The 27,092-nt window shown below is 40.3% G+C and overlaps 1 protein-coding gene across 26 annotated transcripts in view; it reads left to right on the forward strand.

Annotated features, from left to right (window-relative positions):
* Positions 1-27,092, forward strand: part of DIP2C (disco interacting protein 2 homolog C) — a 469,882-nt gene that overhangs the window by 304,053 nt on the left and 138,737 nt on the right. For all 26 annotated transcript variants that reach the window (XM_070601291.1, XM_070601280.1, XM_070601282.1 and 23 more), the window contains 5 exons: positions 4,125-4,259; positions 7,806-7,925; positions 9,041-9,238; positions 17,824-17,915; positions 24,531-24,641. In XM_070601291.1, the coding sequence (XP_070457392.1) occupies positions 4,125-4,259; positions 7,806-7,925; positions 9,041-9,238; positions 17,824-17,915; positions 24,531-24,641 (656 nt within the window). The remainder of the gene's footprint in view (positions 1-4,124; positions 4,260-7,805; positions 7,926-9,040; positions 9,239-17,823; positions 17,916-24,530; positions 24,642-27,092) is intronic.

Here is a 27,092-nt window from a genome sequence, read left to right on the forward strand (position 1 = left end):
ATCAGTTAGTGGACCATGAGCACATGGCTCTCTACACATGAAAACCAGATTTCCTATTTTTCTTTTCTTCATTTAGAAGTTATTTGGAGACTGAAAAATAATTAACATGGCGTAAAAGTAGGATCCATCACCACTGGCCCCTGGGGATTCCCAGTGAGACAGTTAGAATTAAAGAATGCTTCTTTTCAGCTGGTGTTAGAACCAGAGGCATTTTATCTGAATTGTCAAGTGTTCTTTAATTTATTCATTCTTATGCTCATTCATTCTTTGAACTATTCCTCCAACATTTGCTGAGCGTAGACAGCATGGGCTGAGTGCCATGTAGTGTCAGCATCTGAGTAGGACACAGGAAGCCAGATTGAGCAGGTGAGTAGGAAGGAGTTAGGTCAAGAAAGCAGGGAATTTTCAAGGCAGAGCTGAGCAGGGAGACCAGCCGGTATCCTGAAATGGTCATCCTGGAAACAGCTGTTCAGATGGGGTGGATGTTGGTAAGAGTAACAGACCGAACCCCAGAATGGGAGGGGGGAGATTCAGGAAGTGAGATGGCAGCCCTGGTGCTGATGGAGCCAAAAGAGATTGCAGGTGCATCACGAACGATGGCTGAGTTATACTTCCTCCTCCTTTCCTCTTGCGCCTGTCTCAAATTGCAGATTCTTAAGGAACCCATGTCGGCTGCGGAGAGTGAAAGCGATGCAGGGGCAGATGAGACAGAACCCCCCGTGGGGAGCAGATGTGAAGGTCCCGGGGCTCACAGTGGAGGTGACACTTGACAGGTGCCTGGAAGCGTGGCCGCCATTTTTCTTTTGATTTTAAAAGTGCTGGGAAATTGATCCAAGGAATAGTGGGCCATCTTGCTCAGGAGATACAAACCTGCTCTGACAAGAGTTCTTAATCTTCAGAATGCTCCTGATGTACATGGACTTCATTGGCCTTATGCCTGGAGCCAATGAACATTTCAGACCTTTGAACCTGCACCTTCAACTTGGCTCCACTTCTTACCCATCAACAAGTGTGTCTTGAGCATCTGTTATGTACAATGTTCTTTTAAATAGTCCTCAAAAGATAGGTAACCTAATGAAATACTGGAGGCCCGATCTTTATCAAAATACAATGGGGAACAGTGCGTCACTATAGCAGCAGAACATTCTCTGGCTCCCTAACTGAAGCCAGCCTCTGGGTTTGTGACCTACAGTGACAGCATATTCAAGGAGTTTGAAAGGGAGTGGCAGGGGAGATGACATGTAAATAAATTTGGAAAACACTTTGAATTCACCCAGCTGTCACTCTTCCTATTTTTTTAACCACCAGATGAATTGGAATCATTATTTTTCCCTACTTCAAAGTGGAAACATTGCAGTATTCCTGCCACCCAACACAAAGATTGATTGGCTTTCACCAGTGATGTGGCTATAGGGTAACTTAAACACAAGTAAATCTGAATAGAATCAGAATGCAGTGAACTCACATTTTAGCTGCTTTTGTTTTAGGTGGCTAATTTGAAAACTTGCTCATCATACATTAGTGTCTGTTGTATTTTCATCTGAAGTATGAGGCCCCAGTAAGTACTACTTAGCCATGAAGAATTAGATCATTTTGAAACATGAAATAGTCTATTTGGCCAAAGCACAGGTGGAGGTGGTGAAAACGATGAACACGGTGTCTGAAACATTAAAGAGGCCCTTGGAGCGATCCTTTCCCTCCCTCTCAACCTTCCCCTCCATGACCTGATAAAGCATCGTGACCTTGCTCACCTCCCTCTCACAGGCCCCCCTTTTCTGGGCTAAGATCCAAGAAGCTGCGCTTAAGGATATATTGTAGTTTGCTGGGCTGCCAGTACAAAATACCACAGGCTGGGGGCTTAAACAATAGGCGTTCGTTGCCCCTCAGTCCTGGAGGCTGGAATCTGAGAGCCAGGTGTGGGCAGGGCTGGTTCCTCCTGAGGCCTCTCTCCTCAGCATGTAGACAGACATCTTCTCCTGTGTCCTCACATGACCATCCTTCTGTGTGTGTTGGTGTCCTAATGTCCTCCTCCCATAAGGAACCAGTCCTATTGGATTTGGCCCACCCAATGATTTCATTTTACCTTAATCACCTCTTTAAAGGCCCTTCTCCAAACAGTCACATTCTGAGGTCCTGGGGGTTAGGGCCCCAGCATGTGAATTTTGATGAGACACAGTTCAGTCCACAACAGGGTGAATACTCTTGGAAAGGGAGACAAGAAATGGGGCACTCAGCTCTCTGCTGATGGCCTGTGTTTAGGGCTTTGGTACCACTTATCACGCTTTACAGAGATTCCAAGGGTTCAGACCCTGGATGAATAGTGGCTTATTGGGGCTGCCACTCGTGCCAGTGTTTATCTCACAGCACGCTGGCATCTAAAACCTCCCTTCAGCACATGTCTGTGCACCTAACAATAACAGTGCTTGAATGCTTGTGTGTATTTATCGACTTAATTCCCACTATAACCTTACAAGGTCAGTATTGTCATTATCACCTCCATTTTACAGAGAAGGAGACTAAAGCTTGGAAAGGTCCGTCACTGGTCCCAGGTGATCAACAATGAGCAGTGGACCTGGGAACCAAATTGGGGACTGTTGGTGGCCCCAGCCCTCAACCCCCGCTCCCCACGTACGTTTCCACACACGTGCTGAATCAGTGTGCCTGGACCAAAGGTCTCCCGAGAGTCTGGGCACATTGGGGTGAGTGGTCACCCTGGGTTGCTACACTTGAAACTTTCCCAGAATACAGGTTAATCTTCCTCAGCTGCAAGTCTCATTTCTTGTAGTGTCCCTTAATCTGTGCAAGCTCTTCTGTATACGTACTGTGTACACACATATGCACTCACACATAAACCTCTGTATGCAGTCAAGCCTCACAATTGGCTGATTCCGTGCTTGTGAATCCACCTACTTGTTAAAATAACTTGTAACCTCAAATCAGTCCTATGACCTTCTCACAGTCACGTGAGGACATTCTCACGTTCCCAGCTGAGGTGGAACAGGGCTGCGCTCAGCCTTTGTGCTCCAGCTCAGGCTGTAAACAGTGTCCCTTATGTAATCTGCTCGGTGTCCTGTTTTTCCTCATTCTTGTGCTTTTGTTGGTGATTTCAGTGTTTAAGACGGCCCCATGTGTAGTGCTGAAGTCAGCAGCATCTGGAGGAGAGAGGCCTTCCGGAACCTGCTCTCCTTTCAACAGCACAAAGTAATGTGCTTGTGTCACATGGAACTATAGGATCTTGACAAGTTTCTATCTAATAAGGATTAACGAATCAAAGTTAATAGTATAAAACCCTTATCAGAACTTAGGATGTATAAAATGTCATTGATGCTTTCATTTGACATGCTGTCCTTAATGCCTTATTTAATAAATGCAGAAGTTGTGTTTTCCCATGTAACCATTTAAGTGCTTAACTGTATCATTAATGAAAGCCGTGGGCAAGGACTGCTGCAGGTCTCACTGTGCATGACATGGCACCCGGTACACACTAGATTGTAAACAGATGTATTTTGAATGACTGTTCAGTATTATTCATGCTAAAACAAATAATATACTAATACTTCTTGAATGCTCACCCTCTATCAAAAAATGTCCCAAGAACTTTATACATGTTAATTCATTTAACCTACCCTACAAGGAGGTAGCCATTATTATTCCCATTTGATAGATGAGGAGCCTGAGGCACAAAGAGGTTAAGACACTTCCCAAGACTTGAGGAATTTGCAGAGCTGAGATTCAAACCCCAGGCTCTCTGCCTCCAAAGCTTGAGCTCTTAACTGCCTTTCCTATGACAGACAGGAAAATTACTCTGATATGAACAGACACATAACTTACAATATCTCTTTTTCCATTGGCTGCTTGAAAATTACTTTAGTTAAAATGTCACAGTGCTTCATCAATGTGGCTCCTGTTATGATATTACGTCTGAAGTTTTATCTACCTTTGTTCCTTTTTGAGCTGTATAAAGTATCTTAAAGACCATCTTTATGCTGAGATTTCTGTAGTAGACTTGGATTCAGGGTCATGGTCTCTTCTTAGGATGTGCAGTTTTTGAAACCCCATTGGTTACTTAGCCTTCAGAATAACTGTCATGATAACCAGAAAACTTGTAATTGGCTTCTTTACAGAAAATCACTCTGCACCTCCTGATGTAACCACTTACACCTCAGAACACTCAATACAAGTAGAAAGGCCGCAAGGCTCAACGACGTCACGGACAGCACCCAAGTATGGCAATGCTGAGCTCATGGAGACTGGTGATGGTATGTCTTCAGCAACTTCTTTCCTTCTTTGTAAATTCTAATTTCTACTAACTTGCCTTTCTGTGCCCATGATGGGATGTGTTTCTTCTAGATGCACAGTCAGCTCATTGAATCTCATATATCATGTTCTTCAGGAGCCACCCACAGAAGGTGGTATAGTCACAAGAATTGCAAATTATCTCCAAGTTGGCCAAGAGTTACTCCTTGTAGGAAAAAATGTCACGTTGTAGGAATTTAGTCATGAGAAGAAAAAGAAATTTTATAAGACTTGTGTTTTTACTAATGAATAATGAGTGTTGGTTCAGCAGTTAAGAAATTAGTGTCAAGTGTTTAGACCATCAGTGATTATTTAGAAGGGCAAGACGAAGTTCAATGTAAAACAAAATAATTGACAGATATGGGCTAGTGTGGTGCTTTAGACTTTGGAAGAAAGAGGGTCTTTTTTTTCCTCCATATTGGAAAAAGTATTAGCGATTTGAAAAAATACAGCAGTAGGGGGTTATCTTTTATTCCTCATATCTCCCATCTTGGTATGTTCTGATTACGGTGGCCATTTCTGTTACCCAATCTGAAGTAGCAGACTTGAACATGAACTTCATGCTTTATTCTGCTGTCTTTAAGTCTCAGTCCTTCGTTGGGTCATGAAAGTTAGAATAGAACCCGATGATGATATAAAATGTTATTTTCGTTGAAGATAGCCAGAGTAGCTTTGGTGTGCCATCCATCCCACTGTGCTCATGTCCCATTGTACCGTGTGATTTGGAGGCAGTGAGGAAGACCTAGACCCAGCCTCTAACAGGCAGCATGCACTTCATTATGGTCAGAGCCCAAAGTCACCGGGTTTCATGAGCTCTCCATTGGTACATTTGAGGTCACTCCAGTTTTAATAACTTTATTGTCTTTGAAGTCCATCGTCTTCTCCTACTCCCCCAGTTAAGTAAGTATGTTGTCCATATGACTCCATATGAGTCACGTGTTGTCCAGGCCAGTGTTTCTCAGTGTGTGATAACCTCTCATATCAGAACCACCTGGGCTGCACCCCTGACCTCACACATCAGAAGCTCTGATCTGGGTCCTAGGATGATTCTTATAGGTTCTAAACTAAGCTGGAGAACCAGTAATCCTGTGGAATGATCTCCATCTGAACTAAATTAAGTGGAACTATTTGATGGGGAAATACTATGTTAAGATATTCTGAATTCTCGGTTGTATATTTTTACATGTTTTCAAAACTTTAAAATATTTAATATCTCAATTCTGAAAGTGCTTATAGACTATTGTAAAACTACCTACTAAAATGTTTTTTTATTTGATAGAAAAATTTCCTTGAATTCTGTCATTCCAAAAGCCGAGGTCTGTTTTTGTGATACCACACAATGGAAAAGGAGGACTCTGCCTCAGCCATTATGGGAAAGACCTGCCTCCAGGCCGTAGTTCTTCAGACTGAGAGCTGTAAAGTTTCCAAACCCATAGTTACCAGGTGCCAGTTCTGAGCTCCTTTCAGCGACAATGAAGTTTGCCTGCAGGGGATATATTTGATCCTGTTAAGGATGTCAGCATGTTGGCACTCCTTTTGTTCATTAATTTGGGCTATTTATTTATTTTATTTGTGTGTGTATGAGGAAGATTACCCCTGAGCTAACATCTGTGGCAATCTTTCCCTGTTTTATGTGGGATGCTGCCACAGAATGGGTTGTGAGCGGTGCTATGTCTACGCGTGGGGTCCAAACCTGCAAACCCTGGGCTGCTGAAGCAGAGCGCATGAACTTAACCATTAGGCCACCAGGCAGGCCCCATGGTCTATTTATTTTAAAATTTTAAAACTTCATGCCTGGGGCTGGCCCAGTGGCGCAGCTGTTAAGTTTGCACGTTCCACTTCTTGGCGGCCTGGGGTTTGCCGGTTCAGATCCCAGGTGTGGACATGGCACGACTTGGCACGCCATGCTGTGGTTGGCGTCCCACATATTAAAAAAAAGTAGAGGAAGATGGGCACGGATGCTAGCTCAGGGCCAGGCTTCCTCAGCAAAAAAGAGGAGGACTGGCAGTAGTTAGCTCAGGGCTAATCTACCTCAAAAAAATAAAAAATAAAAAAATAAAACTGATGTGGATTAAGGCTGCCCCAGCTAGAGAAGCTCAAGGTGACCTGGCCTACATGCCAAACTATATGACCCAGTGGACTTTTGTTATGGTATGAATTAGGACTGCCCCAGGGAGAGAAGCCCAGGGCATCCTCACCTACATGCCGATCTCTATGGCCAGATTCGTATCTATAGTTACATGACCGCACAATAACCAGACCCCATCCGCACTGAAATATTTAATGACTTTTTACATCATCTTTTCTTTTCTCCAGTAAAAATAAGTCACGTACCCATGCCTTATAAAATTAGCCCTAACCCTCAACTCGGGGCAGCAGCAGGAGCTCTGACCGCCTGTGGGTCCTGTCCCCACGCACCAGCTCTCCCTGCCCATGGGTCCTGTCCCCATGCCAGCGGGGGCAGCAGCAGCTGCTCTCCCTGCCCATGGGCCCTGTCCCCATGCCAGCAGGGGCAGCAGAAGCGGCGGCAGCAGAAGCTCTGACTGCCTATGGGTCCTGTCCCCATGCTATTCCACACTATTCTCTAAATAAAAGAGCACTACTGCCACATCTTGAGAGTCTAAGAAATCTTTCTTTCGACTCCTCAGCTCACCGATCCCGCATCAAAACTTCATGCCTTTTTCAGTGATCAGTTAACTTAATCAGTTTTCAAAATGCTGTCACATTCATTGTTGTAAGTAATAAATATATTATCATTAAATCGGATTTATTTTTCTCGACACGTGAAGTATATTCTAGTACTCTATGTTATATGAAAAAATGAATTTAGAGACTTGAAATTGCTGTGCTTCTAGATTGCATTGCCTGAGAGTTTACTCAAAGACAGGTAGGAAGGACCGGTGGTCCCCTGTGAGAGGGCAGGGCCTGCCACAGAGCTTGTAGAACCTGAGTCCTGCTTGCTTTCGTCAGGAAGTGCGGGGCGGCAGCGCCAGACAATCACCTAGAGCCCAGACGCTACAGAGCAGCCAAATTCACTTCTCCAGCAGAATGTTGTTTTGGCCCCTGCAAGGCCAAGCACCAGTGGTCTCTGGGACTCAGGGAGGGTCTCACTGCTTTGTCAGCTCTCTGACTCCTGTTGAGAGTGGAGAACCTGAGACAGTGTGACTGTTTTAGGAATTAGAGATGGGACCAAGCCTTCTCTGTGGTCCAGAGTCTTCCCGACATCACCAAACCAGGAGGACTCGTGAAGTGAAGGAGAATGATTTCTGCCGCTTCTTTACCCTCCTGTGGTTCCCTGCAGGGTCCCTGCACTGTGGTAGTCCACCCAGTGGAATATCTTCACTCTGCACATCGTCTCAGGTGACACTTTGAGGGATACTCAGTCTCAAGCGCATTCGCCTGCTTCTCACAGCCCTCACAATGGAGCCAGAGCATCACAGCCGTGTTATGTGGCTGCTCATTCAGCTGTGATGTCCTGCAATCAGCTCATCTGTGCTTCTGTTTTTCAGGAGTGCCAGTAAGTAGCCGGGTATCAGCAAAAATTCAGCAGCTCGTCAACACCCTCAAACGACCTAAACGACCGCCATTAAGGGAGTTCTTTGTTGATGACTTTGAAGAATTGTTAGAAGGTAAAAGAACCCTTTCCCATCCCCATTTGTTTCATTGTCCCTATGGTACCATAAACTACAATGATATTTTTTCTACAAAGGTATTTTACTTCTTAAGAGCAGTAATCTCTCCGCATTCAGTGGAAGACAGGAGTCTTATCTAGAGACTGTAGTTACTGCTCCCCAAGGTCCTTAAAGGTGCGCTGAGCACTGCGTGGTTGGATAGATTTCCAAACTGATTATTTGTTTATCGTCCTCAGCAGAATATGATTTTGGATTTTGTCCCATGAGCCAGGCCTCTTTCTAAGGGCTCCATCAAGTTTCAGAAATGCAAGTAAATTATAGAAAACCTTAGCTCATGGTGAGGCATTGCTCTCTGCATAAGCTTGTTGAGAGGAACGCAGAGAAGGCCTCGTTTTCCTCCACTCTCTACAAATTCAGGCACAGTGTCTTATCCTCTGAATGCTTGTGAGCCTTTTAACACAAAGTACCTAAAAAAAAAATACTGCTTATTGTGTCAAACCCAAACTCTTTATTTCTGTTCTTTATACCACAAGTAAGATATAGCTGATTTTCTGGCCAGGAGGTAGAAATTGTCAACTATGAGAGAGAAACATTTCTAAAGAGTTGGGTAAATTGTATTTTATTATGAGGCATTTGTTTTTCTTTTGTTTTACTCAAGGAAATAGGCTCTGTGCTAGTTATTCATAGTAGTTGTAGCAAATTTAAATTTGCATCTCACTATTTAAGGGCAAAATATAATTTAGCAAGATTCGAGCTCTTTGGAATCTGGAATTGCTAGTGTATGTCAGTAATTGATATTTTAAACAAAGACTCTAGGTGTGTTAAAATATATGGTTTTACTTGTCCTCAGTTTATAATGCACTCAGGTCGCCCTAAGTTACCCATCCCTATTACTGCCTTGGAAATTATAAGAATTCAGTGCTTCCATTCCATCCATGAGGCCAGTATGTAGGTCATGGCCCTGATTCCAGAAGAGCGTGTGTGCATGTTTTCTGTCTGTTAATAAATTTATACCTTAAGTCTAAGTCTCCTGGCTTCTATAAGAAGAAAAAAGTGATCGTACTAACATGGATGTATTTTTCTTGAAAACTTTTGTATTCAAATGTACTTAGTTCAACAACCAGATCCAAACCAGCCAAAGCCAGAGGGAGCCCAGATGTTGGCAATGCGAGGGGAGCAGCTGGGTGTGGTTACGAACTGGCCGCCGTCTCTAGAAGCCGCGTTACAGAGATGGGGGACCATCTCCCCAAAGGCCCCATGCTTGACCACAATGGACACGAACGGGAAGCCCCTGTACATCCTCACTTATGGTAATCCTAGAAGGGTACTCGCCTTTCATTTGCTTACGCACGCACTGCCCCTTTCAGGGTGCCTGATTTATACTTGTGCTGCCTTATGTTTTGGGTATGGAAATAACTAGAATCTGAAAAGAAATATTTTAGGAAAATTATTTGTTTTGAATATGAAAAGTTATTAATGTTTTTTGAGTAAAGTCCAGAAATGGATACCAAAATTAGTGATCATAACTCTAATAAGATGTTGGATTTTACCTCTTGGAATGTATGTCTGATACTCTTGTTGCTTTCAGGAAAGATTGGTAGTTAAAGAATGTATATCCAAACTCTTTGACATATATCACTCAGAAGAAACAAAGTCTGTTTCCAAAGTGCTTTTTCAGAAAGTAAGAGAAACAAGCTTTTCTCTAATTCTTCATTCAGTACAGTTAATGCAGTCTGTAAACTTTTGGAAATAGTTAACTGTACCAGAGGGATTCCTCTCTCTTTGTTCCATGGGTAAGGGGCTGTGGAGAAACCAGATTGTCGGTTATTTTCATACTATCTGCTGCAGCTTTGCGAAGAAACCAGCTTAATAACTAAAAGACCAGAATGGCTCATATTATATCTGGACATGTGTGGTTAGATTACCTTTTTTTCCTTTCAGTTTTGCATTTTATGCCAATAACTCTCCTCTGAATGCAGGTAGGAAAGAAATTGGTTTCTACATTAGCAATCGAGGTCAAAGGCCAGATGTTGTGTTAAATAATGTAGAGTCTAGCCCTATGGGGATGTGGGGCCCCAGGAGGCACCAGCCATAGACTCAGTTATTCTATGCATCTCATGGACAGAAATGGGATTTGAGTTTAGGAGCATATGATTTATAGCCTCGTTGTTTTTATGCCTTCGTTGGGTAATTCTAAGTGGATAAAGAGTATTTCACCTAAGATAAGGCATAAACTTGAATTTTTAAAAAAATTATGCTCTTGGAAATAGGTTGTATTCAGTCAAAAAGATAGAGACTTTCCTGTGTGACCTTCATCTCTTGCCAGATTCAGCCATGGAGCTGATTGTGTACTTGGAACTGCTGTTCCTAAGCTAATTCTTCCAGGGCTTACATGCCCACATGCAGGGAATTCTAGGACCCACCTGCATGCACAGGTGAGCGAAGCACTCGTCTGTCAGCCAACAAGCATTTGTTCTGGTGTCTGAAGCACCGACTGTGCACTGGCTCGTTGCTGAGGCTTGGGCAATCAGAGAAGAGTGAGTCACGGTTCTCAGGGGCTGCTGATCTAGATTGGAAGTACAGCCCCCCTTCTGCTGTTGGAACGCAGGACAGAGTAGTGCTGACTTTCCCTTCTTGCAAGGTTAAGGTGAATTTGACGTGTAAGATACAGACCAAATGTTATCTATGAAAATGTAGAACGCACATGTCTGCACCAATGCATCTCAACTCCTGCTTTTAAATCATCTGTATTCTGTTGCATTTTAGTCATCTCTAGTTGGTATATGCTATGGGTCAAGCTTGGTTTTTACTTATTAAAGGAATAGAAAAAAGTAGTACATTTCCAAATGAAGGATTACAACTTATCAGGATGCAAAATCAAAATGTTGGCTAATGCGATGAAAACTATAGAAAAGTGCGTTCTATGTAGAAACACTAAAATAGGTGAACATGTTGCTAAGAAGATGCAGAGAAAAGTTCATTGAATGAGAATTGTTGTAATACCAAACAACTTGGTATAATTGAAGTACTAGACTATTACGGTATTGTAGTATACCTTCAACTCTAAAATTCAGCTTCCTGCAAAGCGCTAAGGTAGGAGAATTTCCCAGCTGAGAAATTTGGGATCTTTAATAGGAAGTACAGATGGCAAATGAAAGTTGTGAACAAACTTAGAAAAAAAGGTGGTTTTCCATTTACCAATACAAATAAAAAAGTATACTGAAGAGAACCCATGGCATTTCATAACCTTAAATTAATAAAAATAAATCATGCTATGCAGCTAATTTCCTTCTGTCATGTCTTACTTGCGGAAACCTCAGTCTCTTCCTCCTCCCCTCCCTCCCTGTCTTAGTGAGATTATCTGAAAGTTCATTTTGCCTTGTTGCAGTGTGCTTTTTCTACGAAGCAAATGCTCATCTTTTTCTTCTTTTTTTAGTGAGCTCTGATAGCCCTTCTTACCCACCTGCTTCCCTCCCTCCTCAGAGTTACACTCTGTACAAGTTGCTTATTCCTCACTCAAATCCAAGTAAAATTAAAATTAATATGTAATAAGGTAGTACTTACATCATTTATACACCTTTTTTCCTTCTACATGCACATGGCTGATTCAGAGTCTAAATATCTGTTTTCCCAGTTAAACTGTCTGTTTAACTTGCCTTAAATCTGGGGGAATTTCATGTCAAATATGCAATACAGTCTTTTTAACTATTATTAACTATAGTTGCCATGCTGTACGTTACATCCCCATGTCTTATTTTATAACTAGGAATTTGTACCTTTTGAGCCCTTCACCTCTTTCACCCACTCACCACCCCCGCCTCTGGCAACCACCAGTCTCTTCTCTATCTGTGAGCTTGGTTTTGGGGTTTTATTTAGATTCCACATATAAGTAAGATCATATGGAATTTGTCTTTCTTTGTCTGACTTGTTTCACTTAGCATAATGCCCTCAACGTCCATCCATGTTGTCACAGATGGCAAGATTTCGTTCTTTTTTATGGCTGAATAGTGTTCCATTGTATATGTATATATACACCACATTTTCTTTATCCATTTGTCCGTCAATGGACGTTTAGGTTGTTTCCATATCTTGGCTATTGTAAATAATGTTGCAGTATACATATATTTTTTTGAGTTAGTGTTTTCCTTTTATTCAGATAAATACCCAGAAGTAGAATTGCTGGATCATATGCCAGTTCTATTCTTAAATTTTTGAAGACCCTCCATACTGTTTTCCATAGTGGCTGCACCAATTTGCATTCCCACCAGCAGTGCACAAGGGTCCCCTTTTCTCCGCATCCTCACCAGCATTTTATTTCTTGTCTTTCTGATAATAGCCATTCTAACAAGTGTGAGGCAATCTCTCTATGGTTTTGATTTGAATTTCCCTGATGATTAGTGATGTTGAGCATCTTTTCATATACCTATTGGCCATCCATATGTCTTTGGAAAAATGTTTATTCGGATCTGCCCATTATTTAATTGGATTGTTTGGGTTTTTGCTGTTGAGTCGTATGAGTTCTTTATATATTTTGGATATTAAGCCCTTATCAGATAGATGATTTGCAAATATTTTCTCCCATTCAGTAGGTTGCCATTTCATTTTGTTGATGGTTTCCTTTGCTGTGCAGAAGATTTTTAGTTTGATGTAGTCCCACTTGTTTATTTTTTCTTTTGTTGCTTTTGCTTTTGGTGTCAAATTCCAAAAGTCATTGCTAAGATCTATGTCAAAGAGCTTCTGGCCTATATTTTCTTCTAGAAGTTTTATGGTTTCAGGTGTTACATTCAAGTCTTTAATCCATTTTGAGTTAATTTTTGTGTATGGTGTAAGGTAGTGTGCATTGTTATTCTTCATGTGGCTGTCCAGTTTTCCCAGCACCATTTATTGACGAGACTGCCCTTTCCCCATTGTGTATTCTTGGCTCCTTTGTCATAAGATAATTGACTGTATATGCGTGGGTTTATTTCTGGGCTCTCTATTCTGCTCCATTAATTTATGTGTCTGTTTTTATGCCAATACCATGCTATTTGTATTACTATAGCTTTGTTATATAGTTTGAAATGAGGATATATGATGCCTCCAGCTTTGTTTTTCTTTCTCAAGATCACTTTGGCTATTCACAGTCTTTGTGGTTCCATATAAATTTTAGGACCATTTGTTCTATTTCTGTGAAAAATGCCAGTGGAATTTTGGTAGGGATTGCATTGAATCTGTGGATGGATTTGGGTAATAGGGACATTTTAACAATATTAATTCTTTCAATTCCTGAGCACGGAATGTCTTTCCATTTGTTTGTGTCACCTTCAATTTCTTTCATCAATGTCTTATATTTTTCAGTGTAGAGGTCTTTCACCTCTTTGGTTAAATTTATTCTTAGGTATTTTATTCTTTATAACGCAGTTGTAAATGGAATTGTTTTCTTAATTTCTCTTTCTGTTAGTTCAATATTAGTGTATAGAAATGCAACAAATTTCTGTGTATTAATTTTATACCCTGAAACTTTACTGAACTCATTTATTAGTTCTAACAGTTTTTTGGTAGAGTCCTTAGGGTTTTCTATGTATGGTATCATGTCATCTACAAATAGTGACAGTTTTACTTTTTTCTTTCTGATTTGGATGCCTTTTATTTCCTTTTCTTGCCTAATCGCTGTGGCTAGGACTTCCAAAACTATGTTGAATTATAGTAGCAAGAGTGGGCATTGTTGTCTTGTTTCTGATCTTAAAGGAAAAGCTTTCAGCTTTTCACCATTGAGTATGATGACAGCTGTGAGTCTGTCATGTATGGCCTTTATTATGTTGAGGTACATTCCCTCTGTACTCACTTTGTTGAGTTTTTTAATCATAAATGGATGTTAAATTTTGTCAAATGCTTTATCTGCATCTATTGAGATGATCATATGAGTTTTACCCTTCATTTTGTTAATGGGGTGTATCGCATTGATTGATTGGCAGATGTTGAACCACTCTTGCATCTCTAGGATAAATCCTACTTGATCATGGTGTATGATTCTTTTAATGTATTGAATTCAGTTTACTAATATTTTTTTAAAGATTTTTACATCTATGTTCATCAGGGATTTGGCCTGTAATTTTCTTATCTTATGGTGCCCTTGTCTGTTTTTGGTATCAGGATAATGCTGTCCTTGTAAAATGAGTTTGGAAATGTTGCTTCCTCTTCTGTTTTTTGGAAGAGTTTGAGAAGGATTGGTATTAATTCTTCTTTGAATGTTTGGTACAATTCACCAGTGAAGCCATTTTGGTCCCAGACTTTTTTTTGTTGGGAGATTTTAAATTACTGATTCAATCTCCTTACTAGTAATTGGCCTATTTAGATTTTTTTTCATGATTCGGTTTTGGAAGGTTGTATGTTTCTAGGAATTTCTCCATTTCTTATAGGTTGTCCAATTTGTTGGTGTAAATTTTTCATAGTAGTCTCTTATGATCTTTTGTATTTCTGTGATCAGTTGTAATGTCTCTTTCATTTCTGATTTTATTTGATCCTTCTCTCTTTTTTTCTTGGTGAGTTAGCTAAAGGTTTGTCAATTCTGTTTATCTTTTTGAAGAACCAGCTCTTGGTTTCATTGATCATTTCTATTGTCTGTTTAGTCTCTATTTCATTTATTTCTGCTCTGATCTTTATTATTTCTTTCCTTCTACTAACTTTGGTCCTCATTTATTCTTTTACTACTTCCTTGAGGTGTAAAGTTAGGTTGTTCATTTGAGATTTTTCTTGTTTCTTGAGATAGGCGTTTATTGCTATGAACTTCCCTCTTAGAACTGCTTTTGCTGCATCCCATACATTTTGGTATTTTGTAGTTCCATTTTCATTTGTCTCAAGATATGTTTTTTACGTCTCTTTTGATTTTTAATTGACCCATTGGTTGTTCAGTAGCATGTTGTTTAGTCTGTGTATATTTGTGAATTTTCCAGTTTACTTATTGTAATTAATTTATAGTTTCGTAGCATTGTGGTCAGAAAAAATGCTTGATATGATTTCAGTCTTCTTAAATTTGTAAAGACTTGTTTTGTGGCCTAATTCTCCAGGACATCCTGGAGAATGTCTCTTGTGCACTTGAGAAGAATGTGTATTTTATTGCTTTTGGATAGAATGTTCTGTATGTATCTTAAGTCCATCTATTCTAATGTGTCATTTAAGACTGATATTTCCTTATTGATTTTCTGTAGGGAAAATCTATCCATTGATGTAGGTGGGCTATTAAATTCCCCTGCTTATATTGTATTGCTTCCTATTTCTCCTTTTAGGTCTGTTAATATTCGCATTATATATTTAGGTGCTCCCTTGTTGGGTGCATAAATATTTACAAATGTTATATCCTCTTGTTGAATTGATCTCTTTATCATTAGATAAGGCCCTTCTTTGTCTCTTATTGCATTCTTTGTTTTAAAGTCAATTTTGTCTAAGTATAGCTACCCCAAAAGAAACCTGGGGCATGCTTTTGGTGTTACATTTTACATCTTTTTATCTTGTGTATCCCTTAACTAATTATTGTAGTTACAATTATTTTTACTACTTTTGTCTTTTAACCTTCATACTAGCTTTACAAGTGATTGACCTAGTACCTTTACTATATATTTGCTGTTACCAGTGAGATTTATACTTTCTTATGTTTTCCTGTTAATAATTAGTACTCTTTCTTTTCAGCTTAAAGAAATCTGTTTAGCATTTCTTGTAAGGCCAGTTTAGATTTGCTTGTCTGGAAAACTTTTTCTTTCCTTCAATTTTGAATGGTGTCTTTGCTGGGTAGAGTATTCTTGTTGGGAAGTTTTTTTCTTCCTCCTCTATAAACTGGTCAAGAACTATTGTATCTCCTTTAGTTTAAATCAGCAACCTATTCTTTCTTTTTCTCTTTGAAAAATATCAAGTATAATTCTGGAATTTTGCCCAAAATGTGTTGCCCTTTTCAAACACTCTATTGTAAGCTGACTTTTATATGAATTTATGGTGATATCAACTTTAATATTCCAAGGTGAAAATGAAGTTGAAACTTTAAAAAAATATAATGGTGCTAATTTTTATTGTAATTGATTTGTCTATTTACAACACATTGATTTTTTTCAATTACGATAAACTGATTGTAATTGTTTATTCAACTATAATAATTCCCTAATATTCACGTTAAAAAGATCTAAAGGCACAACATATTTGTATTTTTTCTTTTTTTTTCTTTTTTTATTTTTTTCCTTTTTCTCCCCAAAGCCCCCTGGTACATAGTTGTATATTCTCTGTTGTGGGTCCTTCTAGTTGCGGCATGTGAGACGCTGCCTCAGCGTGGTTTGATGAGCAGTGCCATGTCCGCACCCAGGATTCGAACCAACGAAACACCGGGCTGCCTGCAGTGGAGTGTGCGAACTTAACCACTTGGCCACGGGGCCAGCCCCTGTATTTTTTCTTTTTTTAGGAAAAAAATTTACTCACTGAGTTATTTCTAATGGCTACTGACTATTTTTTTTGGGGGGGGGGATGTAATCATCAAATAAAATACCAAATAATTGTAAGGGAGCCAGTCTTGAGGAGGAGTGAGCATGAATAAAATTTCATACCTAGTAATTACTCTAAATGCTCAAGAAGTATGCTAAACTGCATACTGTCCTAGGAATTAGAGGAATCACAGATAACAAAAACATTGTCTTCGTCCCCTAATCACTAAGAGGGAGATAAATTGATAAACCCTGTGGTGGGTAAACAGTAGTGACCCTAATTTGGGTTACTGCAAAGTCCAATATAAAATAAAACAAATTCAGATTTTTTTCATTCAAAATATGTGTTGTAAACAAAAAATTTTTTAATTTAGCTTTTACATTTAAAATACAAAAATGATTAAAACAGTGATTGCACTTATGGGAAACAGTTAAAATTGCTCAACTTTATTATACTACTGTTATATTAATATAACTTCTAACATCTTGACCACTCTGAGAGCTCATAGAAGATGAAGTTGTAAGAGGCCCTTTATTTGCCCAAGAACTCATATTAGATTTAACAGTCGTTTTTATTCCATCTCAGACTATTTACTGTTGCCTGGGTAATGCTGAGGAAATGTTTGGCCCTGGGATGGAGGCTGGGACTTGAAATCTGCAAGCTCTTCAAAGCTGGTCATTTTTTTCTAAAGTGTTTTGGGCTTTTTTAATCCTGTTTTTGATCATTTTTTCTGGCCTTTTAAACTTTAAAATAATTCAAAATTTTACCATAATCTTTATGTAAGTTCAAGGATTCCTCTCCAAAACCCTAAAACCCTGAGGTTAGGAAAATTTTAAGTTGAGAAACTTAGGACTTGGAGAGGGAGAAGGACCAGGCCCTGTAGAGACTGTCTGAGCTCTTTGTGTCCATGACAGTCACACAGAAAGACCTGTTCATAGAGTCGTATGACAGTCACGCAGAAAGACCTGTTCATAGAGTCGTATGACAGTCAAGCAGAAAGACCTGTTCATAGAGTCGTATGACAGTCACGCAGAAAGACCTGTTCATAGAGTCGTATGACAGTCATGCAGAAAGACCTGTTCATAGAGTCGTATTGCAGGATGTCTGCAACACAAATCAGCAGTAATGCACTATTGCTGTGGTCCCTTGCTGCACTCCCTAGAAATCTTCCCCCACAACTTCTGTGATGATAGTTAAAACCTTCTATGGCTTTGCTGTAGGTACTTTGCATACTGAGAGTATTGGTATTAGTACCTTATTTCAGTGTTCAGGCTTCTCAGATTTTATGAGTCAGGGTTGCTGGCTTTTCTCATCTTGATTCCAGGGACTCAGAATAACTTGAAGGCTTAAAATGAAAAAGTAAATACTGTCTCTGTAGTTTTGTGTGCACATATATACATAACTGAAAATGCATATGTCCAATTACTTGTGTCTTTATAATTTGTATTGTTAGGCAAACTGTGGACAAGAAGTATGAAGGTTGCTTACAACATTCTGCATAAATTAGGTACAAAGCAAGAGCCTATGGTGCGACCTGGAGATAGGGTAAGTGCAGTTTAAATTATTACGTATGCAAAACACATCGTCTTATGTGGAAAGATACCTACTGTCTTAAAGTTTCAGAGTTCAGTGTCTCCTATCACTATATTACTAAATAAGGCTTTCTTAACATCTACTGTGAACCAGGAGCAATTACGCAATGTCATTTAATCATCACAACAATTCAGTGAGCTAAACTATGGTATTTCTCCATCTTATCCATAAGGACACTTGAACTTGAGAGGTTAACTATCATATCAGATGAAGGCACATAGCTAGTAAGTAGTGTAACCAGCACTCATATCCATTTCTGTCAGACCCCAAAGCCTGTGTTTCTAACTGCTGTCATATATTGTCTCCTGGCTTGAAACATATTTGTGTCATCTACCTGAGCAGGCAGGACAATTATATTTAAAACTCTTTTCACATTTGTCAGTGAGACTGACAATCTTGGCAGCAAACTCCTGGTGTTACTCCTTTTCCAGTATTAAATTGCTTGATACAGATTGCTGTCTTTCATTAGAAAGCAAATTGTTATTCTTACTGCAATCTGGTAAGTCACAGAGGACAGATAGTAGTATTTCCATTTTAATGTTACACCCAGAGCAATTAACAGTCTTGTCCAGGCTTTACACTCTGATTTAGCCATGGGACTGGGTATAGAACCCAGTTTTCTTGCCTTCAGTGTAGTGCCTTTTTTCCATACACTTCCAATGCCTCAGATGCCCTAAGACTGGTTTATCCTACTGCACCCAAAGGACCCCCAATGAATTTTATAAAAACATCATTGTAGAGCACCATAAATCAACAAGAACACAAGCTGTGATTCCACTGAGCAAGATTATAAAGACCTGGGCCCATTACAGGGAATTTTTTAAAAGATTGCTGCAGCCCCAGGATTCTGTGGTAGTCTGGGATTCTTTCCCATTTTTTATTGAACGAGTTTGACTTCTAGCTTTTAAAAGTCAAGTGTAGGTCTCATACTTCCTGATTATAAAACGTGCTACAAAGCTGCAGTAATCAGAACAGTGTGGTCTGACATAAAGAGAGACATAGACCAGTGGAATAGAGTAAGAGCCAAGAAATAAATCCTCACATATACAGTCAAATGACTTTCAGTAAGGGTGCTAAGACAGTAAATGGGGAAGGACACTTTATTCAACAAATGATGCTAGGAAAACTGGGTATCCACAAGCAAAAGAATGAATTTGGACCTTCATCTAATACCATATACAAAAACTAACTAAAAATGAATCAAAAACCTTAACCTAAGAGCTGAAATTATAAAACTCTTAGAATAAAATATAGGGGAAAAGCTTCATGACATTGGATTTGGCAGTGACTTCTTGGATATGATGCCAGAAGCACAGACAACAAAAAAATTGATAAATTGGATTTCATCAAAATTAAAAACTTTTGTATACCAAAGAACACTATCGAGAGTGAAAAGACAACATACAGAATAGGAGAAAATATAGGCAAATCATACATCTGATAAGAGATTAGTATCCAGAATATATAGAGAATTACTACAACTCAACAGCAACAACCAGAAAAATTTTTTTTTTTAATTTTAAAAATTAAAGTTTAAAAAATGGGCAAAGTACTTGAATAGATACTTCTCCAGAGAGGATTTACAAATGACTGATCAGCACATGAAAAGATGCTCCACATCACTAATCTTAGGGGAGCATACTTCAAAACCACAATGAGATACCACTTCACACCCATTAGGATGGCTATTGTCAAAAAACAGAAAATAATAAGTGTTGACAAGAATCTGAAGAAATTGGAACCCTTGTGCACTGCTGGCAGGAATATACAATGGTGTAGCCACTTTGGAAAACAGTATGATGGTTCCTACAAAAATTAAACATAAAATTACCGTTTGATCCAGTAAATTTTACTTCAGTTTCAAAATAATTGAAAGCAGGGACTTGAACAGGTATTTCTATACCAATGTTCATGGCAGCGTTATTCACCAAAACCAAAAGGTGGATGCAACCCAAGTATGCATGGACAGATGAATGGATAAACAGAATGTGATATAAACACACAGTGGAATATTATTCATCCTTAAAAAGGAAGGAAATTCTGACACATTGTAAAATATGGATGGACCTTGGGGACATTATGCTAAGTAAAATAAACCAGTCACAAAAGGACAAATATTGTATGGTTCCACTATATTAGGTACTTGAGTAGTTAAATTCATAGAGACAGAAGAATGATGGTTACCAGGGGCTGGGAAAAGTGGATGAGGAGTTAGTGTTTAATGGAGATGGAATTTCAGTTTAGGAAGATGAAAAAGTTCTGGAGATGGATGGTGGTTATGGTTGTACAACAATGTGAATGTACTTAATGCCACAGAGCTGTACACTTGAAAATAGTTGAGATGGTAAACTTTGTTATGTATATTTTATCACAATAAAAAAAGTCAGTTGTAGTCTATCTCCCTTATCTATAATTTAATAGTCTTAATAGTTACTTAAAAAATTCTTTCGTAGTATGGCCTCCAGATTCTTGAAGTTCCCCTACAATACCAATTACAAAGTAAACCACCTGTCTTCAGCTGAGATATCAGTAGGAATGTGGGGGGCACAGCTTTCATAGAATAAAATATGTAAAGAGATGGTTTTGGCAGGGGCTGGTTTGAATTGTGTGAGGCGACTACTTTTCTATATTATTCCGTGAAAAAATTATTCATGTGGCTAGCATCTGGCATGTGTGTATAAATACTTATTAAATAAGCATACGTGACTGTAGTATTCAGTTGATAGTAACCTCCTGTTGCAATAAACAGGATTCATTACCTCTTTGAAAACTGTGTTTCAATAAAACGTAATTTTCCATAGAATAATGAACATTCAGTCCTTAGCATAAAAATTATAGACAATTTTCATGTGGGTGACCCTATTAATGCCCTTTGGGGGAGTACCTTCTTGGGCTTTGAAAAAGGCATTTATGTGCCTAAGCTGAATAGGGTTTCCTGATGGTGTAGGAGCTGTGGAAGATACACAGGTGCATCACATGTGAAGCCTGCCTTCAGGGAGCTTGCAGTATTAAAAAAATAAAGACACATTGATCATTAGCTTTTCTATAAATTAGAAAGTGATACAGGTCCCCAGAGTAGGTGGCGAGAGATATAGCTGACTGTTTGGGAAGGAGCTAGAGAGCTTTTTCATTTTGGGAGCATCTGGGATCTGAGAAGCCCTCTCAAGGAGAAAAAGTAAGCTGGTGAGCCCTTGGTCAGGTTCTAGGAAGATGTGGAAAGAGGCTCGGGGGGAAGTCTGTGGGGTGCAGAGGATGAATAAGCCAGGCCTGGCCAGTAGGGCTGCGTATAGGAAGAGCCATGGAGGAAGAAGACGGAGTCAGTTTAACAAGATTAAATCTGAGCAAAGGCTCAGGATGGGCTCTCGCCTCTTATTTGGTTGTGCTCTGTGGATAATGAGGGACAGTGAAATACAAAAGGAATACATAGAGAAATGAAGGAGACATTTGGGTTTATGGAAATGAAGCATCTGCATGCTTGTACAGTATTGCACTGGAATCACTATGGAGTCACTAGGAAATAGGACTTGTGACTGGTTCTGATCTAAAAGGAAAACCTAATGAGGACGAAGTAAGTATAGACTTCCTTCCTTAAAACAAATTGGAAAAGAAAATTTTTTCCAGCTTTGATTCTAAAAGAGGCTTAGATATTTGAATTTTTCTATCCATTACTTTTATACCGTTGACAGCATACTATAATGTACAATTTTATATTCTGCTTTTATTCACTTTACATTAATATAACATTGCATCCTGTTTTAACACAACTCTGCAAAGTGATATAAGATGGCATTATCAGCATGAACTTCAGTGAATTTTAAATCCTGGGTCCACTTGATCTTCCTTTGAACAGAGCTGGGATGAGAACCAGACCCCAATCTCAGAAACAGGATTGACCATGTCTGGCTCTGGGAAACCACCTTCTTTCTCTCTGTTCTCTTGATGAGGATTTCTGCCTCAGAACATGTATTCCAGGAAGAATAACAAGTCAGCATTTAACTGGTCTTTCATGAATGGGTGTGACCATGAGTTTTGGATGGAACTTCAATGTCTTCTGCATTTTTACTGCTGTTTGATCGCTTACTCAAATGTCTTGGTCTACTTCAGGGAAAGAAGTTGTGTGGCAGTGGTACCCTTGCAAATACTACATTGAATATTGTTGCTTTGCCAGATCCAGATCTAAAATCAGAAGCTGTCAACTTTTAGCCCACCACTTAAAGGTGAAACACTGAGGATGCTGCAAACCTCAAATAGTTTTTTTTTTTTTTTTTTTTTTGAGGAAGATTAGCCCTGAGCTAACTGCTGCCAATCCTCCTCTTTTTTCTGAGGAAGACTGGCCCTCAGCTAACATCCATGCCCATCTTCCTCTACTTTTTATGTGGGACGCCTACCACAGCATGGCTTGCCAAGCGATGCCATGTCTGCACCTGGGATCCGAACCGGCGAACCCCAGGCTGCTGAAGCAGAACGTGCGCTCTTAACTGCTGCACCACCAGGCTGGCCCCTCAAATAGTTTTTTAAAATAATTGGTTGTGGTTCAGATGTGTAGACATACAAATAAATCCTTTTATTCCTCCTTGAAAGTCCTACTAATGTGGTAGCCTGGCATCTGACTGAGTGCTGCTGGGACAAAATAAAGACTAATATAATCAACAGTTATTTCACAGGGTTTCTCAAATAAAATTGCTCAGTAGTGCAGAATGGCTTTAACTGGCCTTACAGTGTCATTTCTCTCTCATGTAGCTGATTTTAGTAAACTGCAGGAATGCTGCATAGAAAGAAAATCTTCATATAATCTCAAATTTAATTTTGTTTCCACCAACTATCTTGTATTGCTAAATTGCCAACATAGCCAAATTTAAGATACAACCTGCTCCATTCTCAGCTGCCATCTGAATACTTGGATGCCAATCTGCTTATTTAGATATTGAGAGGGAGTGTCTTATCCAGCTGTTAATGACAAAATTTAATACCTTCTAGTTAGGACATTTTAAAGAAAAAATTGGTTAAATTCCTGAATGAGATACTGCACAAATGATATGTATATGGTCAGTCATGGGATTTATGTGCCTATGAATACACAACAAATTTAATTGTCTACCAGAAGGCGTAGCGCCAATGCCACAGCACACGTGAGAGGGGCTCATCCTAAGAGAGAAGCAGAGTTCTGCGGTGCACCGCGGAGAATCCAGAAGTAGGACTGTCTGTTACAGCTGCATGTCCTGAAGGAGGCTCTCCAAACCAAGGGAACAGCAAGGGTTACTCCAGGAGGAGCGTGGGCTAGCGGGAAAGCCAGCTGGATCCACGATAAATTAGCTACACTGCAGACACTGAAGTGAGCTCCAGTGAATTCAAATTGGATGAAATATTGGTTAAATAATAGGTGATAACGTAAAGGAAAGGTTTGATAAATTTACATAAAACATTAAATGTGCAAATAAAAATAAAACATAAAATATTAGATCAAGAAGTGTTTGCATCAAATGTAAGTTAATATTATCAAATATATTTAAAATTCATCCAGATTTTAGGGGAGATGTCAAAACACCAACAGATAAATAGGCAACAAATGAAAACAGTTCATATGAGGAAGAATAACTATAAGCCATCTTGTGGAAAATTGTTCGTCATTAAGGTACCCTAAGGAATATCAGAAAACATATTTTTAAAATAATACTATCCATTATTTGGTTACTTGATGGTAATTTAAATTAACCTGACTTTTAGAACTCCATGATTATTCTACTCTTAGTTCCTCAGAACCTGTGCTGGGAGCTGGTGGACAGGGGAGCATGTGTCAATAGAAGTTCTTTGAAGCTCACCTGTGAGGACAGAAAGCCAAGACCCTGCAGGTGCACTGCCAACTGCCCTCCCCCACCCCCAGTGCTGAGAGTTAGTGCATCTCGGGTGGCTCACATTCACGGCTGCGTCCCCTGTGCCAGGTGTCACACTGAGCTCTTATCTGCCTTCTCCCATTTCATCTGTACCACATGCTAAGAAATAGGTTCTATGAGTATTCTTGTTTTTCAGATAAGAAAACTAAGGCTAGAGGGACAAGACTGTGCCCGAGATCCTGGAGCTAACAGTCACCCAGGATCTGAATAAGTCCTATGTGGTCCAGCTCCCAGCTGCCAGCCCTCATGGAGAAAGGAAGCACATAGCATTCAGTCCCAGTTGTGAAGACCACATGGAAAGACGAGGAAGTGTCTATGAAGCCATAAGAATAGTGAAAACCAGAACAGTGTGTACACTGTAGTTTTATCCATGTAAAAATACATGTCAATATGGAAGATAACGTGGGAAAAACAAGGATAGTTGTATTCTGTACAGCGTTACAGATGACTGGGTGATATGTGTGCCTTCCACATAAAATAGAGGAAAAGTACATGATGCTTATTAAAATGCATCTTACTAAAATGCATTTTTAAACAGGGCACCTGATTTTTGTCTGAGCATCTGTTCTTTCTTAGAATGTGACCTGCTGTCTGTGGCAGGTTGCGTCCTCCCGTGGTATTTTAAAAGCTGACAGTGTCCTGTTAACAGCTGATCCCTCCCCCTGTGTCGGTCCAGGTGGCGCTGGTGTTCCCCAACAATGACCCTGCTGCCTCCATGGTGGCCTTCTACGGCTGCCTGCTTGCCGAAGTCGTTCCTGTGCCCATCGAAGTGCCACTCACGAGAAAGGTAAACAGCATGCCGCCCACTCTGAATGTGCTGGAACCTTTCTGAGCGTGAGAGTGAGGTTACAGCAGCCGTAATTGGCAGAAGGGGATGTGTTCTTTCGTTGACTGTGCTTTATCCTGACAGGCCCCTTTGCTGACAGGAACCCTGAGTGGTGACCTGGCTGGTTCAGAGAGGGTCACTGTAGGCATGGGACACTGAAGGTCCGGGGCAGAGCAGAAGGAGAGCTGTGAGTCTCTGTAGCGGGGCCGGGGTTTCTCACCTGCACTTTGTCGGTCCTTCTGGGACCTGCCTGCCCACCATCTTAGGCATCCCAGGCTGTGACCTGCCAGTCAGCTCTGTCTTCCTCACTTCCTGGGCCCACTCAGACCCTTGTGTTATCACCCTGAACCTCAGGACCAGAAAGCCCTTCTCAGAAGAAAGGGCTGAGGTTCCCTTCTGGCCATCTCTCCATCAGAACATCTTCTGAGGAGAAACAGCACCAGGAGATGACTTTGCTTACATCTGTCTCAAGCCAGAAGCTGTGCATCGGGCCTCAGGCGCTGTGACTTTAGAGCATGACATTCGATGTCTTAGAAAACTTTGCTTATTTTTAGATAAAAGAATCCATTGGCTCAGGTGCAGTGGGAATGGGGTGAGATGTGCGCATAAGCATAGGTGATGAAGTGTGTGAATATTTCTTCTGTCTACAAGTTTTATGCCCACCAGACTTGTCCTAAAATAAAGGGCCTCACGAGACCCACATTTTCCAAATCCTGATTGTTGCTTAATGACCCTAACTAAACACTTGAGTCTCACATACATTTATTTATTCTCTGTTTTAACTCGTGAGGTGACAGGAGCAAGCTCATTTTTCCCTTGAGGAGTTCGTAGTAGGAGAAATGGTGTTCCTGCAGCAGTTTGGCCGGGGAGTGCAAAGGGGCACGAAAGGGACATCCACACAACAGTGCCAGAAAGGGCTGGAGCAGCCACAGAAGATCTGCAAAATGCATGTTGCCATCACCCTCGTGAGGTGGCTGAGCTGGTCTGTTGAGGCCAGCTCTCAGCAGAGCAGATCTGTGAGCCAGCAAAAGTTGGCTGAGCCAGAATTTCCCCTCCACCGATAGAGGCTCTGCCATGGCACGAGTCTGATGGAGAAATAGCAAGGCCTTAGGACGAGGGGTCAAATTGTGCGTGTTCTGAATGTAACAGGACCAGAGCCAAATGGGCCCCATAGGCCATGGGAGTTGACCCAGCCAGGACGTGGCCCATCAGCACTCACATCCATGCCTGCTCCAGGAACAGCCCGACATCAAGGCTTAGAGGAGTCCCTCCTGCGAGAAGCATCATCTCGGGAGGCTTTCTCTCCTGTACCGATAGAATTGTCCTTTGCTTAGAATTCTAACACACAATCCATTTGTTTGCTTTAATCAAGATTTTTCAAATGTCGTGTTCAAGTGAAATATCTCTGGAAGGAGTAATATCAATGTCTTGTCACATTTTTACAACCTCATATGAATGGTCACAGCCCTTCCTCAGCAGCATGTTTTGCTGGAGGAAATCAGAGGGAGCAAGGAGACCCTGGGACCAGGAGTTGTGGGGAGGGAAATGGGGCTGCCCAAGGGTGAAAATCCACCCTGCTGAAGTATGTATGGGTGGAAGGTTGTGCCCATGTCTGGGATTCATTTTAAATCCAGTCTGTGTGCGTGTGTGTGTTTGGGGTAAGATATGAGACCAGATTTTTCAAACATTGATAATTCTTGAAGCTCAATGACGGTACATGGCATTTCTGTCTCCTTTTCTCTGTATGTTTGTGTATGCTTGGAAATTTTCATTACAAATAAAAAGTTAAAAATTAATTGGCAAAAAAATATGTATTAATGACAAGTTTGTCTTAGTATTGATAAGGAAAATTTCTTGTGTCAAATTTCTTTGATCCACCTGGTTACATGACCATAATAATCTTTAAACTTAGCAATCTGCAGCATATTTTGTATTGACTCTGCAGAGTAATGCATCTGAAGTCCTTATCTCCATTATGTCTTTGCATTATTGTCTTACTCTGCCTCCTGAGAGCTAACAAACTATTAAGGCAGTGATTTGAGTAGGCAAGGAACAAAACTGGATAAATACCAGCTAGAAGTTGTGTGGCCACAAATCCAAAATGAGTTCATGAGAGGGACTTTCCATGAACTTACCTCACGTTTGTTAGAGAATCATTTTTATGGCTATGATTGACCCTTTCTGACAGAGAGCCTGGGATGGATGATGGTTGAGTGGCAGTCCACACTGGCCTGTTAAATGCAGTCAGAGACTGTGGGTGAGGAGAGGCTTCCTAGGAAGTGACGTGATTAGTCACTCTCTGCGTGGTGGAGGAGGATTGAGAGTCAGAGAAGGGTTTGAACTCAGGTGTGATCCAGCTTTTCTTGAACAGCAAAAGAGAATCAGCGAGATTTTGTGACAGGGAGTTGATCA

The sequence above is a fragment of the Equus przewalskii genome, chromosome 30, assembly GCF_037783145.1.
Source record: "Equus przewalskii isolate Varuska chromosome 30, EquPr2, whole genome shotgun sequence".
Taxonomy (NCBI): Eukaryota; Metazoa; Chordata; class Mammalia; order Perissodactyla; family Equidae; genus Equus; species Equus przewalskii.